The 17,963-nt window shown below is 39.7% G+C and overlaps 1 protein-coding gene across 1 annotated transcript in view; it reads left to right on the plus strand.

The window, feature by feature from the left end:
- The window catches only part of eIF5B (eukaryotic translation initiation factor 5B), a 609,831-nt gene that overhangs the window by 30,952 nt on the left and 560,916 nt on the right, over nt 1–17,963 (plus strand). The window contains exon 2 of the mRNA XM_090369319.1: nt 9,974–10,090. Coding sequence (XP_090225445.1) covers nt 9,974–10,090 — 117 coding nt within the window. The remainder of the gene's footprint in view (nt 1–9,973; nt 10,091–17,963) is intronic.

The following is a 17,963-nucleotide window of genomic DNA, read 5'->3' on the forward strand; positions in this document are numbered from 1 at the left end:
AGAACAGGTTTCCATTTTTTTTTTGTGGAAGTGGACAGTTTGAATAAATTCAAGGAATAACTAAACAAGTTCTTGGAAGGTATGGATGGGAGAAGTGTGTAGTGCTTCTTTTTTTTTTTTTTTTTTGGCTGATGCAATATAAACTTAATTTCTTGCATCATTTTCCACTACTACTACTGTAATCTTTACCTGGTGGTAAGTCATACATAAGTTTCATTTATGACTGAACTACAAGATGGAAGCATCGTGAATTGTAACTATTCATTTGATCCATCACAACCTTTCAAATTGCTAACAAAGTATTGAAGTTATCCAGGGCTTTGGTCAACATCTTGTGACAGATATGTGTTGATTACCACCACCATGCAAACAAATCTCTTCCTGAACAGTCAACATTGAGACAGATAGAGGACATTGTCTTGAGGACTGTTGGGACTGATTTTCAGCCAACCTGAATACTGTCTTAGCAGGCAGAATGGATTTTGGGTCTGAATATGTTTAGAGATTTGAATTTTCCTATTTTTGCAATTCTTTAGATGTAGTTACTTTGCCTGAACATATTACTTCAGCCTTCTAGATGTTTGGCCTGTTTTTAGGTTTGCTAGCACATATGAGCCTTCTAAAGATTTGTCAGGCTATCTCAAATTTCATTAAAGTAAGACCAATAGAAATCCAGCAGTTTTTTTTTTTTCTTGTCCATCTTCATGTGACAACTCGACTCCCAGCAGATAATTTTCATAATTAGCATTAGTAGAGGAATGCGATGCAAGGAAGCAAGTCTATGGAGCATCAGCCAAAAAAAAACAAAACAAAAAACCCTGCTCCTATTTCACCCCTCTGTTCGTTCCAAATACCTGTCCAGCTTAGCCTTAAATTTATTTAGGCTATCAACTTCCACAACGAAAGATGGAAGTATGTTCCACCAATCAACTACCTGCTGGCTAAAAGCAAACTTCCGCACATCTATCCAACAACTCTTTCCTCAGTTTGAATTTATGCCCTCTCAGGTAATTATTCTGAGCAAGAGGAAGAATCCCATCAGCATTGAGCATGCTCAAACCATTCAAAGCTTTATACACCTCAATCAGATCACCTTGCAGGTTCCTGGTCTCTAGACATTGTAATCTGCAAAACTTAAAGGCTTTCTTCATAAGAAAAACCCTTTGTTCCATTCACTAATCTTGTTGCTCTTCTCTGTACTCGTTCCAACAGCTCTAAATTCTTCTTAAAATGAGGCCTCCAGACCTGTATACAGTACTCAAGGTGTGGCCTGACTATTGTCTTATACAAGGGGATAATCACCTCCTTATTCCTGCTAGAAAAATTCCTGTATATCATTGACAAGACACCATTAGCTACTCTTGCAGACTGCCTGCACTGCTCAGAAAACTTCACATCTGCCTGCACAATTACCCCCAGGTCCTTTTCGTTCTCTACCACTGTCAGTGTAGTACTTAGATCTGTTGGCAGCCTGTATATGATCTCGCTGTACTGCAGACCCGGAATAGAAATAGATTTCGCTATCACTTACCTACAAACAGTGCAAGAAACCCTAGCAGGACAAAGAGTCATAATCGGCGCCGATGTAAACTGCCGCTCCCCTGTCTGGCACAGCACTACACCAGACCGACAAGGTAACAGGAATGGACAGAGGCTTGAGGAGTTCCTAGCAAATTCTATCTTCACTGTAAAGAATCAACCCTTCAATCTACCGACATACTGCAACACCTTATGGGAATCAACCATAGATATCACGCTAACCACAAGAAACATAGCAGCTCATGTGACCGATTGGATTGTGCAAAACGCCTGGACCACATCGGATCACCGCACAATCACCTTCAATATCAAGAGAACGATGCCAAGACCAACAAATGGCAAATACATGGCGAACAGGTTCGCCACCAAAAAGGCAAACTGGGAGCTCTTTTGAGAACAATTGATCCGCAAAGCACAAGAGGAAGTGACTGGATGGGAGAGTGACAGGATGGAAAACGTAGACAGGATGCAGGAGAAAGTCACCCACATTATAACCACTGCAGCGGAAATGGCGATGAAAAGGAAGACACCCTCCATAGGAGCCATGCCGTGGTGGACCCCGGAGTTACAAAGACTACGAAAGCAAGTTCAAATAAAGAGAAAAGAATACCAGAGGGCGCGGAGAACCTGGCCACCCGCAGAGGTAGCCTATCTAAGACATCAATACCAACAGCTACGCAATGCCTACACTGAAAAAATAAAGAAAAATAAGAAAGCCTCCTGGGAGCGACTAGTCTCTGCGACCGGAAATGAGGACCCCTGGGGGGTTGTATACAAAATAACCACAAATAAGCTCCCCAGGGGGGAAATAACGACTGCAATAAAAACGCCTCAAGGATCCCTCATTAAAACATGGGATGATTCAATTAATAACATTCTAAATACAATCATTGTAGAACCCCCAGACAACCTCAGTGACAAGCAAGAAGAAATCTCCCAAGCAAACGAGGCATACGCATCGCAACAAATGGAGCTGCCCTTCACCATGGAGGAGCTACAAAATGCTGCGGCACAGATGTGAAATAGGAAATGCCCGGGACCGGACCTCCTGGAGCCGGAGCTGATCAAAAAGGCTGTGGAACACATACCTGGCCTCCTGCTCAAACTTCTAAACTGCTGCCTGCAAGTGGGGAAATTTCCGACGTCCTGGAAAACCGCAAATCTGAAACTCATCCTGAAGAACCCTAACAAGCCACCGGATTCCTACCAACCGATAGCTTTACTGACTACCCTGAGTAAACTATACGAAAGGCTGTTGCATAAAAGAATTATGAACCACTACAAAGCTGCAAACCTAGAATCACCAAAACAATATGGATTCAAACCGGGGTTATCCACCATAGAAGCAGTCCAAAACCTTATATTCAAAGCAACCTAATGCGACAGGAAGTACTTCCTAGTCATTGCAATGGACTTCGCAGGGGCGTTCGACACCCTGTGGTGGCCGAGCGTCCTTGGCCGACTCCGGGAGGCAGCGCTCCCAACAAACACTCTGCAAGAGTATAAAGGATTACCTAACTGACCGAAGAATTGAGGTGGTAACACCTTTTCGAAAAGTGGCTCGATGGGTCCGCAGGGGCTGCCCCCAGGGCTTGGTCCTGGGTCCACTCATGTGGAACATTGTCTTTGACGACTTCCTGGCTCAGGACTTGGGCGAAGTGAGCTGCCAGGCCTTTGCTGACGATTTGGTCCTGATGGTGGAGGCGGACTCCAGATCGGGCCTGGAGACTCATGCAAACCAGGCAGTACAGGTGTTACAGGATTGGGCAAAGCTACACATGTCGAAGATCTCACCCACGAAGACGAACTCTGTTCTACTGAAAGGAGTGCTTGACATCCACAGACCACTGCAAATAAAGATAGCAGGAGCAACCATCAAACTTGCAAAACAAATACGATACTTAGGAATTACAATCGACAGTAATTTATCCTTCACCCCTCACATCGTCCACCTGAAAGAAAAACTAAGGAATTACGCAGCATTAATAGCAAGAGGCTCACGCAGGGACTGGGCATTAAACAGAAAAACCCTGTCCCTGTATTACAAAGCAATTTTCATCCCAGCCATTACCTACGGATCCCCAATATGGTACAAAAAAGCAGGAACAGTAGTAAATAAAAGACACCTGGACACAATCCAGCGTACCATTAAGCTCATCATCTCTTGTACATGCAGAACAGTGAGCACGCACGCCCTCCAGGTCTTGACAGGAGTCCTCCCACTGCACCTGGAGGTCACTCGCTGCGGGCTCATGTACCACCTGTCTAAGGGAACACCCACTACCATCTATGGACTCACCCTAGAACCAAACAACAACCGCAAAGCAGAAAAGCATAGAATCGTGGCTCACTTGCTACAGCTGTGGCAGGACAGATGGACAGCATCAAACAAAGGCGAAGTGACGAAGAGATTCATACCACTGGTTGCCAAGACGTATCCAAAAGCCCCCCCCCCCCCCCCCCCCCGTGGTTTAACCCAGGGTTAAATGCAACCTACTTACTAATGGGCCATGGCCCATTCAAGGCAAAATTGAACATGCTGGGTATAACGGAGGAGCTAACTTGCACCTGTAGTGAGCCTGAAACATGGCATCATATAATGCACAACTGTGAGTGCTATGAGGAACACAGAAGCGTGCTAATAACTAAAATACAGTACATACCAAAAAACAAAGAACACCATCTCTTGGACACAGAAGACGACTACGCAGCTTTCAGCCAATTTGCACGAGAAGTCTTCGACCGAAGAAGAACGGAAATTGCCATCCACAATGAATGAAAGTAAATTACATGCTTGAAGAAAATCGACCAGCCCACAAGACTGCAAAGAGTAGGAGGAAATCAAAATGAGCGTGGAAGAAGACAACCCCGACCAAAGTGAGGCCATAAATGGATCAAAGGACCCAACAGGATCCTACAAAGATCAAGAAAATAGCAAAGTGACAAGGAACCTGGTCAGACACAGCCATAGGAACTAACCGACGAAGATGAGTACATGCAAACAAACCAAGTGACAAAAAGCCTGGACTGGACATAAATGCAAGAACTACTTGCATTACGCCATATGGCGGTCTGAATAGGACTCCCTAGTCCTATTCACCTTTAATTCCCAATCCCCAGGCAGGGGGGAGACAGTTTCCTGTCTCTCCCCCGCCACTCCCCGCTTCTCTACCTCTGGTGGGCCATGGGCCTGCCCCACTGCTTTTGGGGACACCTGCTCTATTGTCCCCATACTTCTGCCTTTTTCCACCAGTTTTAGCCTCCCTCCCCTACTCTGTCAATAACATTGTGTGGGAGATGCGCATGTCCCACACAATGTTAAAAATTAAAATATGTCCAAATTCAAACTGCGCATGCAGAACTCTTTCGGCTTAAACCTTTTTCAGCGATTATTTTATTATTATTTTTTTTTAATGCCCTAGCCACTGAAATCTCAGGAAACTAGGTGGCAGGGCCTGCCAGAATAAAATATCAACTACTGGGTACCTGGTCTGCCTCCACGAGGCTAAGTGTGGACGTTGGGCCCCAGCAGGGGTCTAGTGGCTAAATTGCCAGAAGAACAACGATACACAACACTACACTTACAAAATCCATACACTTTTAAATCTCTGGCCTTTACAGTGAACTGTTACATCTACAATGAAAGCAAAGAGGAGTTGGGGGAAACCTCCAGTGCCGCTAGACACGAATACACTTTACACTTTTTGTCAGTGTAGTACCACAGAGTTGATACGTTACTCTGGGGTTACTGCTTCCCATATGTAGTACTTTACATTTGTCAATGTTAAACTTCATTTGCCACCTCTCAGCCCATCTGCTCAACTTTTCTAGATCCTGTTGCAGCAGTGTACTGTCATTAGTGTCCTTAACAACCCTGCCAACCTTCATATCCTCTGCAGACTTGGACATTAAACTTGATATACCATCATCAATGCCATTTATAAATACAGAAAACAACAATGGACCCAATACTGAACCCTCAGGGACTCCACTAATAACATTAGTCCATGAAGAGCAGTGTCCATTGATTACCACTCTGTCTTCTCTCACTCAACCATCCCTCTATTCATAGCAGCAATTTGCCTCCCATACCACACTGCTCCAATTTGTGCAACAGTATCAAAAGCCTTTCTAAGGTTCAAATATATGATACCAAAGTTATTCCCTGTATCCAGTTCCTTTGTGACCACATCATAGTATCCAATCAAATTGGTCAGACAAGACTTCCCCTTAAAACCATGCTGTGTCGGAGCTGTAACTGAAGTCTTGTCTAGATGATCCTGCAGTGCTTCTTTAACCAGTGCCTCCATTCATTTCCCTGGAACAGAATTTAAACTAACAGGTCTATAATTTCTTGTGTTGTTATTTGATTTTAGGAGCATTAGCAACTAAGGCCATATTCCTCCGGGATATGCAGTGGTCATTCCCTGACCTTTCCGCATCCTCTATATTTGGTGGTGACAGCCTTGAACCCCGGTCTAATCAAGAAGCGTGTGCTACGCACTGCTACTCCTTCCCACCTGGCTATGGAGGTGCCCCCTTGTGTTGCCCTTTGATTCTGCTTTGTGAATTGGGGTCACATTTGCACATCTCCAGTCCGTGAGTACCTCTCCTGAGTCCAAGGAAGCTCTCATAATTATGGCTAAGGGTTTGCTTACTTCCTTTGCTGCCTCCTTTAATATAACTGGATAGATTCCATCCACCCCGGGTGCCTTTTTTTTATGCTTATTTTTAACAATTTCTCCTTCACTTTCCTCTCAGTTATTAAAAATCATCTAACTCACTGCCAGAGTTTAATTCACCTCTGACATTCCCCTCCCTGAATAACTCCATGTGTGAATGTAGATGCGAAATACTCATTTAGTTTGTTAGCCACCTGAGCAGGATCATCAACAGTTGAATCATCACAATCATCACAAATATCCAGTGGACCAATCGGATTCATCCCTTTCCTTCCAGAGTTTACATAGGTAAAGAACTCTGCTGTTTTTCTTTGCATCCTTTGCCAAAGATTTCTCATAATCTGCCTTTGCCTGCCTAATCTCCTTTGTGATTTGGTTACAGACCAGGTTATATCTATCATAGGCTTCCATGTTGCCCATTAATTTATATGTATTCCATGCATTTTTCTTCTCTGCCACATATCTCATTAGTTCACCTGACATCCATTTAGGCCTAAACCTTGAACAATATTTCTTAATTGGTATTCATGAAGAATCACTGCTGATAATCAGATCAAGAGTATTACTCCCTCTAGTTACCTCCCGAACATAGTCATCCAATAAATCCACAAAAGCCTTGCTAGTGTGTGAGTGACCAACCCACAAATTCTAGTCAGTATCCAGGAAATTAATCCCCCATTATAAGACTGATTTACTGGCCCACTCTACTTCCCTGTACAGTTTTTTTTTATTATACTCATCAGTCATTAGGCCTATAACACACTCCTACTCCCAGTTTGTCTTTCTTGGTGCTAATATCACACGAAACTGACCCCACACTTCACTGTGCAGTGATGTGGACTGGCTGCACTTCCTTGGATTTTGCGTTTCTTAACTAATAGCATAACCTCACCTCCTTTCCTATACTGTCTATCCTTCGTGTTCGCATTGTACTCTCCAAATTCCAGTTCTGCATTCCTTATATCTGTGTGACACCACATCTCTGATATTCCAACAATATGCCTTTGATGTTTTGACCAACACCTCAAATTTATTTACCAAACTCCCAGAAGTGGTGTATACGCAAGTATACATGCACCTGTTCCTATTCTTAGCTACCCTAACACAACCCATGTGTTTACTTGTACCGCAATAACTCCCAGCAGACTCTGAAAACCCTGCATCTTGTTTTCCATCCTGCTGCTCATTCCAATAGAAGCAGTGCAAAAATCACTTTCACCTCTGCCAGCAGCTACTGTTAATCTATTAGGCCTTGTATCCTCCCAAGCTAACAGTTTTCCGACCCACCTAACACTACCTCGATAGCATCAGCAAATATTCTTGCACCCTTTCTATTTAAGCGTATCCCTTAATAGAAGCAGTCTGTACTTGTTAATAGAAGCAGTCTCTTCTATTAACAAGTACAGACCAGTCTGAAAAAAATTCTACCCCTTGAGCCTTACACAATCTCTTTCCAGGGCCAAATTGATCAACAAGGCTCTCATCATATACTCCCTATCCTGTCTTGGCAGAATTCCAGACACTTTCAAATTCAACCCTAATTCACAGCTTTTTTCAACAGCGACTTGTACTTGTTAAGTAATTCTGCCGGTCTCCTCCTCTTAATATCATTAGTGCCAATGTGTACAACAGTGTCACCTTTTGTGCCCATAAAAGATATCTGCTTTACAACATCATCAACCTTTGCCCCTGGCAGACATACCCTGGTCTTGTTCTACCTATCCTTTTTACACACCATGTTTCCCTTTCTCTGACAACTACTAGTTCCTGTGAGACCAGTGCATTCTGCCTTGGGGGTTGCCGCTGTGTTGTGTGATGGTCAAATGCAAGCTCTGACGTTGATGTTGGCAGCTGAGAGTTTGATGTGCCCCTCAATTTAGATCCTTCGAGGGCATCCACCCTATTTTTCAAGCTCTCATGTAGGTCCATAACAATGCTGAGTTGTTGCCTGATTTCCTCACACTCCTTGCATCACGCACCCACAAAGACATTCCGCACCCTTGGCAATATCATGTTCCGACTTGATTTTTTTATGAAAACCCCAAACACGAAAGGTATCAAAATCTATAGTACTTAGTACCGTGCATGGGTTGAAGGAGAAGTATGGGGGGAGGGGGATGCCGGAAACTTTGCTCTAGAGACTAAACATGGGTTTCACCACTTGAAGCCTCCACAAACATCAAACAAGCAGTGCATTTTAAAAGGCTGTGATTCAAAGGGTAACTGTCTCCCTCAGTTCTCCCCTGAGCCACAGCACTCCCATTAGCTTGAGCATTTTGCTTTGCTGCTCTGGTCCGAGTCATGATTTCAATTCAATTTCAATAAAATTTCAGTTTCGGTACAAAATTATAACCCTAAACTTATATCCCAATTCAGTTATAACACACACACATATATATATATATATATATATATATATATATATATATATATATATGTGTGTGTGTGTGTGTATGTGTGTGTATGTATTTTTTTCAATATTGAGTATTATCTGAGAGTTTCGTTATAACTTTCGTATCAAGTTATGTATTAATTAATTATATTATGTTTGTAAAATCTAAGTTGTTATGTATTTAGTTAAAAAAGTACAATTTAATTGACAATGAAGTTTAACAAGATCAATAAATTTTATCGATTAATTGATAGTATTATATACTATACTAAGCTAACGCTATCTAGTACAGGATGTAACGTTGTATCATGTAACAATGTCAGCAAGTTACGAACGGTAAATCTATGCACACTAAGTATTAATGAACTTTCAAAATCTCACTATCTAAATTCAGAATTAACCTAGGATCTTGACTAAGTTTATAAGCTACTTATAGAAAATAATTTAATATAACAATTAAGTCAATAAAGCGGGTAAATATAGCTAAAAACCCTTTCTATTCGCCAGAGCTGCAAAACTTGTAAAACACATGGATTGGATACCCCCCCCCCCAACCCACAGAGTAGTAAGATACAGAGTAGTTAGTAAGATAAGTGGTTAGTAAGATAAATATACTAACATAACAAAATAATTTTATATTTCGTTATGTTAGAATGATTTGTCAAGCCTTCCCAAATTTCATTAAAATCTGGTTACTTTTAATTAAATTTGATTTAATTTAAAGTGGTTTGTTTTTCATACATATCACATAGGCTATACATTGTATATTGTATCCAAAGCAGTGGATATTATGTTTGTTGCCATGTGCTGGTTGGAGGAATGAATGGACATTGTAGTGGATGTGCAGAAATGAAATTAAGAATATCCGTTAATCACAACCCTCTACCTTTTTGTCCTACAGGCACTCTGCGATCCGTCTTAGAATTTTTCCAGTAATCCCGACATGTTCCAACTTATGCAATAACTTCTCCTGAGGCTTGCTAAAATCCAAATAAACTATGTTGAAATTGTTCCTACATCCAGTCCACGAGTAAGTGTGTCAAAATAGTAAGCTTCAAGATGTATTAGAATACATCTTGAAAAGGGACTAACTTGGAATCCTCATGATAATGTATAATTAACTGGCACACGTGTGCATTTCATTGGAATCAGTATTACGTTAGTTGATTTGTTTTTTGAACAGTTATTAGATCATGGTGAATTGCAGGATTCATCTTTAAGGATTAATACTGTACTAAATGGGAGTATCCAGCACATCCTCTTAATAATTTTTTATATGGATATTAATATTTTATTATTTTCTTTTTAATTAATCTGATGAAGGGTTATACAGTGACTTATGAACTTGTTTAATATCTAGTGGCGAGGGGGAGGTTGACATTGAACCATCAACCACTGTCAGAGGTGTAAGTGATGAAGCTGTTGCCACAAAAGCTGGCAAGAAAGGCAAGAAATCTAGAAAAAAAGATGATGACTGGTGAGTAACGTCAGTATTTTTTCATTAAAATAAGTAAATGATATTCATTATTACTAGAATGAAACTACCTTTTGTCGTGTGATATTATATTACTAGAGATGAAGTAATTCATATTGTATTAGTTTTGATTTAATACTGACATACGATAATTAAATTTTATTGTAATAGGTTGTATATATGTATATAATTTTATTTCATATTCCCAGTGAGGTTAGATTCTCCTCGTTTTCTATAATGGGAATTGTCATATATAATTTTTGGAATAAAGAATTTTATTATTGTTATAGTTTTCTTTTTATAATCTGGGACAGCATTCTCATTATATGCAGTCATTGAAAGGCATTGACTGTACACAGGATTTAGAACTGCTAACAAAAACACTTCACTGTGTTGATTAAAAAGCACTTATTAAACTAGATTATGCAGGCCACTTTATCAGGACATTGGAGGCATGTAAAAACTTGTGAAAAAATATATAAATTGAATAGGAAATGAATGTGATATGTAAAGTAGAATTGTAAAACTGACGTGACTAGTGTTCAAATTAGTTCACCTACAATGGGAAATGGACTGGATGTCTCAGACTGCCAAAGAGTTATGATTATTAATGTGAGTTTAGCAAGTATTACAGCACAAAGGATGGTATCACTGCTTGGATATTCAAAGACTTGCCACTCAGGTCATTAAAGAATGAAAAAATGCTGCTAAAACATCCAATCACAAGTGCAATTGTGACTAAAAATATAACATGATGGTCTATGAGCCTGACATCTAGAGCTGATTGTCAAGTGTAATTTTGCCAAGCGATGGAACATTTAACTGCATTTAATGTAGCAACATCACGACATCAGTACCCACATAATTTAAAGAACCGGAGTTGTAACTCATATGTGGTGAACCAGTGCAGTACACCAAGGCATCCAGCCAAAGGGCTCTGCACTACCCAACATCCTTTTATCAAAAGGATGTATAAGTGCAGACAAAAGTGCATAATGCACTATTCCTTGCACTTTCAAAATCCACTTTTAATACTTTGCTTAAATGAGATTTAAAGACAAATTGTTACAAGTTTGTGTTCCCTATAATCACATTCTCAGAAATTCATTGTGATCTTTTTCTGGACTACAAAATTGATAAGATATCTTTCTTCAAGAATGGCTCAGAGGGGTGCAACAAAGTTAACTTTAGCAGTCTAACAAAAGGGTCATGAATCTGGAGCCCCAAAATCAAATTTTGCAGTCAAGCTCCCATCAGAGTTTGTTATGCTATTGTGAAGAACTTTATAAATAATTCCTTTGAGAGTGAGAGACCTTTATGGAAGCTACTGATCTCAGACACCACCTGGAATATATATATATGGATGTAGGATTGGAGACAAGTCATGTGGTCTGAACAAGTTCCCAAGTTACGTTTTTCATTGTTGATGGAAAAGTTCATATACAGAGGAAACTGGACAGGGTTCTAGAACCATCCTGTGGTGTACAAACTACAGCCACTGGAGTATGTGTAATGGTATAGAGCATATATTTTTTTGACATTCTTTGCCTATTACAGGATGCGTTAGCTATTTTTACGCAGTTGTGAATGAGATGAATGTAGGACAATTTCAACGCGTTGAAGTTTAGATGTGTATTAGATATCTGTTCTATTTGTAATGGATATGAAAGCAGAATGTGTGTGCATCATCAAGTTTTGTGTGAAGAATAGGAAAAACAGAGCAGAAATCTCTCCTCCCCACAAATATCAAGAACTATTTGGTGGTGCTTGTGTACGACTGATGATGAAGTTCTACTTGAATGTTGGTTGAAGTGGCCACCATATAGGAACTTCAAATAGCAATGAAATGGTTGCTAAAGTGCATGAAAACTCAATCTGATCAGCATTTAACCATCTGAGCAATTGTTGAACTAGTAATCTCGTTTGGATTGTGTCTGGTGGTTTTAACCTTGTTGTGCATTAAGTATCAGCAGAATTTATTCCAATATCATTGAATGATGACAGAAGGCTCACTGTTGAACTGTAAAACAAGGGATCGAAAGCACTCGATTTTTGTCAGTTGCATTGTTAATAGTGGAGAAACTTGGACATACGACTGACTCTGAAACAAAATTCCATTTGTAACTTGGTGGGGAGGGGACCACCACCACCAAAGCATGTCACTTTGGTTAAGTGTGAGAACAACCTTGATGGTTCTTTTTTTTAATGGAGAACTGCCTGAACATCTGAAATGTTTAAATTTATTTACAAAAATTACTTCAGATTTTTTTGAAAAAATTACAAAATTTCTGTTGGTCTGATTTTAATGATATTTGGAATGCCTCACAAAAACTTTCTAAACTACCCAAATATAAAATTAATCAAAATCTGTCTACTGGGTGCAGAGTTACTACATAAGGATAAACATGGTATAGACAGTGGACACTTTATGCTAATGCAAACACCTAAAAATACAAGATGGGTAATGCATGTGTTGCTTAACATTTTTGGTGCATTTGATTATCAGATTACATACTCAGTGTTTAAAAACTTTTTTGTTGTACTCAGGAAGTGTTTATTAAAACCTCACTACATAATGTTCATGTGAAATTTGCATAGAAGTTTTTTAAAGGGGGATTTGTGGGCACAGAGGACATTGGTTAATTTATTGGCATGATCTTTGGTACAATGGCCCAGAGGAATATTCTACATAGGTGCTAAAATTTGAAAAGGATCAAAGGCGTTCCAGATTTATCGCATTTCTGTGTGTGTGTGTGGGGGGGAACTGGGACTGGAGGGTGTTATGAAATCAGGATTTAACCTAAAACTTTCCCAGGGACCAACAAATGGAATGAAAATTTAGTGTCTATCCAACTTTTGCTTCTGAAGTAACATTTGTTTTGAATATAGATTTCTTTTTGGGAGGGAGGACAGGAAGGGCTTATGAAAACATTAATATTGAAAGCTTCTCAGGGACCAATGAAACGTACTGAAAATTTGGTATCAGTCTGACTTTTCCTTCTCAAGTAATGTTCCAACATCCAAAACTAAGAAGTTTCTGTAGGGTGAAGAAGGGAGAGAAGGTGTTAAATCAGAATTGGTCTTAAAACCTTCCCAGAGTCTAACAGAACATATACTAAAAATTTTGTGTCAAGCTGACATTTTGTTGTTGAGCACTGGTCAAACAGCTGGAACATGCTTCTATTTATGAATAGAAACACTTGGGACAACGGTGCCATCCTGTCTTCTTTTTCAGAGTCTGGCGAGTCTGATATGTCAGCTCTTGTGGTCACACTTGGGACTGTACATCATGTATCCAGTCCGATGTATATTAGTCACAACGAGTTCCGAGCTTTCAGGTCTGGTTGAAGTCAATTTTATGAAAAAAAAAATAATTGCTGTATTTTATTTGTGTGATTTTAAGGAAATTTGGGATGGCTGAACAAATCTTTTCTAAAAGATCCAAATATGAAATTTCATCATTTGAATGATATGAATATAATTGAATGATTTTTTGTTAATCGAATGAAATGATTTTTGTTAATCAAATCAGTTGTGCCCATCAACTGCAGTTATTCATGATTGCCACAGTAGCTGATGAGGTTGAATTGGAAAGTATGGAAGCTGAAGATTTGGGTAAATTGATATTCAGTCAGGCGTTTTTTTTTTTTTTTTTTTTTAAATGAAACAAAAACATCTGTTTAGTTCTTGGGAGGAATCTGTTGATCAGATGGTAGTGACTTACTACTAATTGATCAGCTTTGTAGAGGATCATTTTTCCCTTTGTAAACAAAGTTTGAAAAATATTCCATGTTATGCATTTTTGTTCAAATTATTATGCTTGTAAAAAACAAAATATGCGTTGCAGCACATTTGCATTTTCCAAAATCCTCCCTAGTAATAATGAATCAGTAATTAATAGCTTAATTGCTAATTACTCCATTGAACAAATTTTTTTCTGATAAAGACAATTTTAAGTGTACTTTTTTTCTCCCTGATCATGAATAGGACTTCAAGATATTCCTATGATGTCAGATTATTTGAAAAACTTGTTTTATATAAGCTGTACATACACTGTGATCACTGAATTATGACCACCCCATCTGTAATGGACTGTGCCATATAGCTCATAGCATAAAAAGCTGAACAGCTTCATATGCTAGAGCAGTGGTAATTTGCATCTGGTCGTGCAAGTTAAAATGATAAAGTGGTAGTTGTGGGATGTAGTAAAGATATCACGAAGTTTCAAAAGCGCATGATTACGGAAGCTCATTCGTTGGGTGCTTTATTATCAATGGCATGTTTGGTTGCTCATGACAGTGTTGAACAGGTCAAACCACCTCCCACAAATAGAACTGTAAAGAAGGATTATGCAAGATGGATGTTTTGGTGAGGGAAGAGTGCAGCACATTCTACAGACTCAACGGCAGGTCCCTATGTGACAGTTGAAATTGCCATAAAATATGGGGAATACAAAAACAATATCCCAAATAATGTTGCACTGCACACTCAGACGTATGGGGTTCCACAGCAGATGACCCAAGAGACACCTCCTCACCACTGGTCATTGTCAAGGACAAATGCTGTGGTGTCAACAACAACACACTGGAGGACTGGAAATGAGTGTGCTGGTTGAATGAGCTGGTCCACATCCTTGGGGTAACATGCCAACAGATTCCTTCATGTGTGGCATAAGCAACACAAGTCCATGGACCCATTGTACATAATGCCCACTATCCAGGCAGGTGGCAGTGGTTGCTTCGTATGGGGCTGGTTTACTGGCAAGAACTAGGATCCCTGGTGCTTATGGACCAGTGTTTCACTGGTGAGGTCTACTGGCAGCTCTTAGGAGACCATGCGTAACCTGCCATGTTTCATTTTTTTCCCAGATGAAAACTGTATTTTCCAAGAGATAATGCACTGTGTCATCAGGCCCGCACTGTGCACAAGAGTTTTGAGGAACACACTAAAGATATCATCTATCTTGATTGGCCTCCAAATTTGCCTGAACTCAATCCATTTGATCACCTGCAGGATGTTTTGGAATGGGAAGTGAGAGGCATATGGGCAGAACTATCATCTATACTGTGGAAAGCCTTTCAGGCAGCATGGCTGCAGATCTCTACAGAGGTCTTCAGACCTCTAGTGGAGTAAATACCTAGGCAAATAGTGGCTGTTATCTGTGCAAATGCAGGCTCAACACTGTATTAGGTAGATGGTCATATTTCAGTGATCACTGAGTGTGTGTTAATCAAAAATAAATTTCATTTTCTCAAAGAATGGCAGATTACCATCTGACCAGTAGTGTCATTAAGAGTTATTAATTACTAGGTGCTGCTCATTATAGTTTGATATATGTCAGGGGTCAGAATATGACCCAGACATTCTGACCATCTGTGTTATATTATAATATAATGCAAACTGGCACAGTATTATGTTAGATTCTGCATGTGAAATTAATAAAAGTCCAGTTATTTCTATGTTTTGTACGATTTGTTTACAAATGAAATATTTGTGAGAACTGAAATATTGCATTCTTATATTAATAAACCTTGACAGTTTTTGGAAAGTATAATTGAACAGCACAAAAGAACAGTTTCTTCTGAGATCACGAAGGTTTAGGATCTCTATTCTGGGTGCAAAATACGAGATCAAGATAAACTTTGTGCCCCACATGTTGAGTGATGACACTTTGGTGGGGGATGACTGAATAGAAAATGCACATATGTTAGTGCTTTTCAAACTGTCCTGTGATGAAGGACCAGTTCCTTTTATTTCCAATCCATCAATGGACTGTACTTTTGTAAAATACGATCAATACGGACAGGTATTGGATGAATCGTTGCAGACTAGTAAGAATTTCCAGTAATGAATTTCCATGCAAGGACTACTTTACTTAAACTCTAAAAGAAATGGGATGAATCAGATTGGTCCGCTTGATATCGACAGGTCGGCTGTCGATGATCCTGCTCAGATAGCTAACAAACTGAATGAGTATTTTGCATCTACATTCACACATAAGGAGTTAAGGTTTGAAAATGCCACAAGGTTATCAAACTGTAACAGGGTGCTTAATGATTTTGTAATAACTGAGAGCAAGGTGGAGGAGAAATCGTTGAAGTTAAACATAAGAAAGGCTCCTGGGGTGGATGGGATCTATCCAGTTATATTAAAGGAGGTGGCAAAGGAACTAAGCAAACTCTTAGCCATAATTATGAGAGCATCCTTGGACTCGGGAAGTCCCCACGGACTGGAGATGTGCAAATGTATCCCCAATTCACAAAGGGGATCGAAGGGCGACACTAGTAATTACAGACCAGTTAGTTTAACTTCTGTTCTGGGTAAAATAATGGAGTCACTGGTTAAAGATGTATTGCGGGATCATCTAGACAAGACTGCAGCAATAATTCAGACACAGCATGGGTTTGTTAAGGGAAAGTCTTGTCTGACAAATCTGATAGGATACTATGATGTGGTTACAAAGGAACTGGATGCAAAAAATAATTTTGATAGCATATACTTGGATTTTAGGAAAGCTTTTGACACTATTGTGCATGGAAGACTGCTGTACAAAGTGGAGTAGAATGGTATTAAGGATAATTGCTACAATGGTTAAAAGGGTGGTTGAGTGGGAGAAGACAGAATGGTAATCAATGGATGCTGCTGCTCTTTGTAGACTAGTGTTATTAGTGGAGTCCCACAGGGTTCGGTATTGAGCCCACTGTTGTTTTGTATATTTATAAATGATATTGGTGAAGGTATATCACACTTAAGTGTTGAAGTTTGCAGATGACAAAGGTTGGCAGGGTTGTTAATGGCAGTGTGCTACTGCAACAGGATCTAGAAAATTTGGGCAGATGGGCTGAGAAGTGGCAACTGAAGCTTAACATTGACAAATGTCAAGTGCTGCATATCTGTAGCAGTAACTCCAGAGGAATGTACCAAATGTGTGGTTACTACATTTAGGGTGGTAGAAAATGAACAAGACCTGGGAGTAATTGTGCAGTCAGTTTTCTGAGCAATGCAGACAGGCTGCCAGAGCAGGTCATAGGGTTTTGTCAATGATATACAGGAATTTTTCTAGCAGGGGAAAAGGAGGTGATTATTCCTTTGTATAAGGCGATGCCTTGAGTACTGCATACAGGTCTGGAGTTCTCATTTTAGAAAGGATATAGATTTGCTTGAGCATGTACAATGAAGGGAACACACTTGGTGAAGGGAACGGAGAGGTCCTCTTACCAAGAGAGGCTTAAGTGCTGCAAATTGCAGCGGCTGGAGACTAGGCACCTGTGAGGCGATCTGATTGAGGTGTATACGGCCTTGAATGGTTGAGCACACTGAATTCTAATGGGATTCTTCCACTTGTTCAGATTACGAACCTGAGGGGGCATAAATTCAAATTGAGGAAAGACAGCTGTAGAATAGATGCCCGGAAATTTTCCTTTAGCTAGCGGGTGGTTAATTGCTGGAACAAACTCCATCTGTTGTGGAAGTTGATAGCTTAAATAAATTCAAGGAGGATCTGTACAAACTTTTAGAGGTAATGTTTGTGTGATTTTTTTTTTTTTTTTTTTTTTTTGGTTGATGCTATATAAGCTCATATGCTTGCTTTCTTGTATCACATGCCTCTGTTACAATTATTTCCCATAGTTCTTCCTATTTAGAATTTGCCATTGGCAACATCAGTTGGTCTCACTGAAAGTAAACTCGAAAACATAACGCTCAGTAAATTTGAATAATTGTTTTGGGCTGTGGAGGAATATGAACAAATTTTTGGGTTTTAAAAAGTGGTAACAATGTATATTTGTGTAATATGTGTAATGAATTGTCAATATATTGGTATTAATTCATGTCTTTCTAACCCTAAGTGTGTGTGTGCCTTAATGTGGAGGCTTGC

Source organism: Mastigoproctus giganteus, chromosome 3 (assembly GCF_048544385.1).
Source record: "Mastigoproctus giganteus isolate SK-2022 chromosome 3, ASM4854438v1, whole genome shotgun sequence".
Classification (NCBI taxonomy): Eukaryota; Metazoa; Arthropoda; class Arachnida; order Uropygi; family Thelyphonidae; genus Mastigoproctus; species Mastigoproctus giganteus.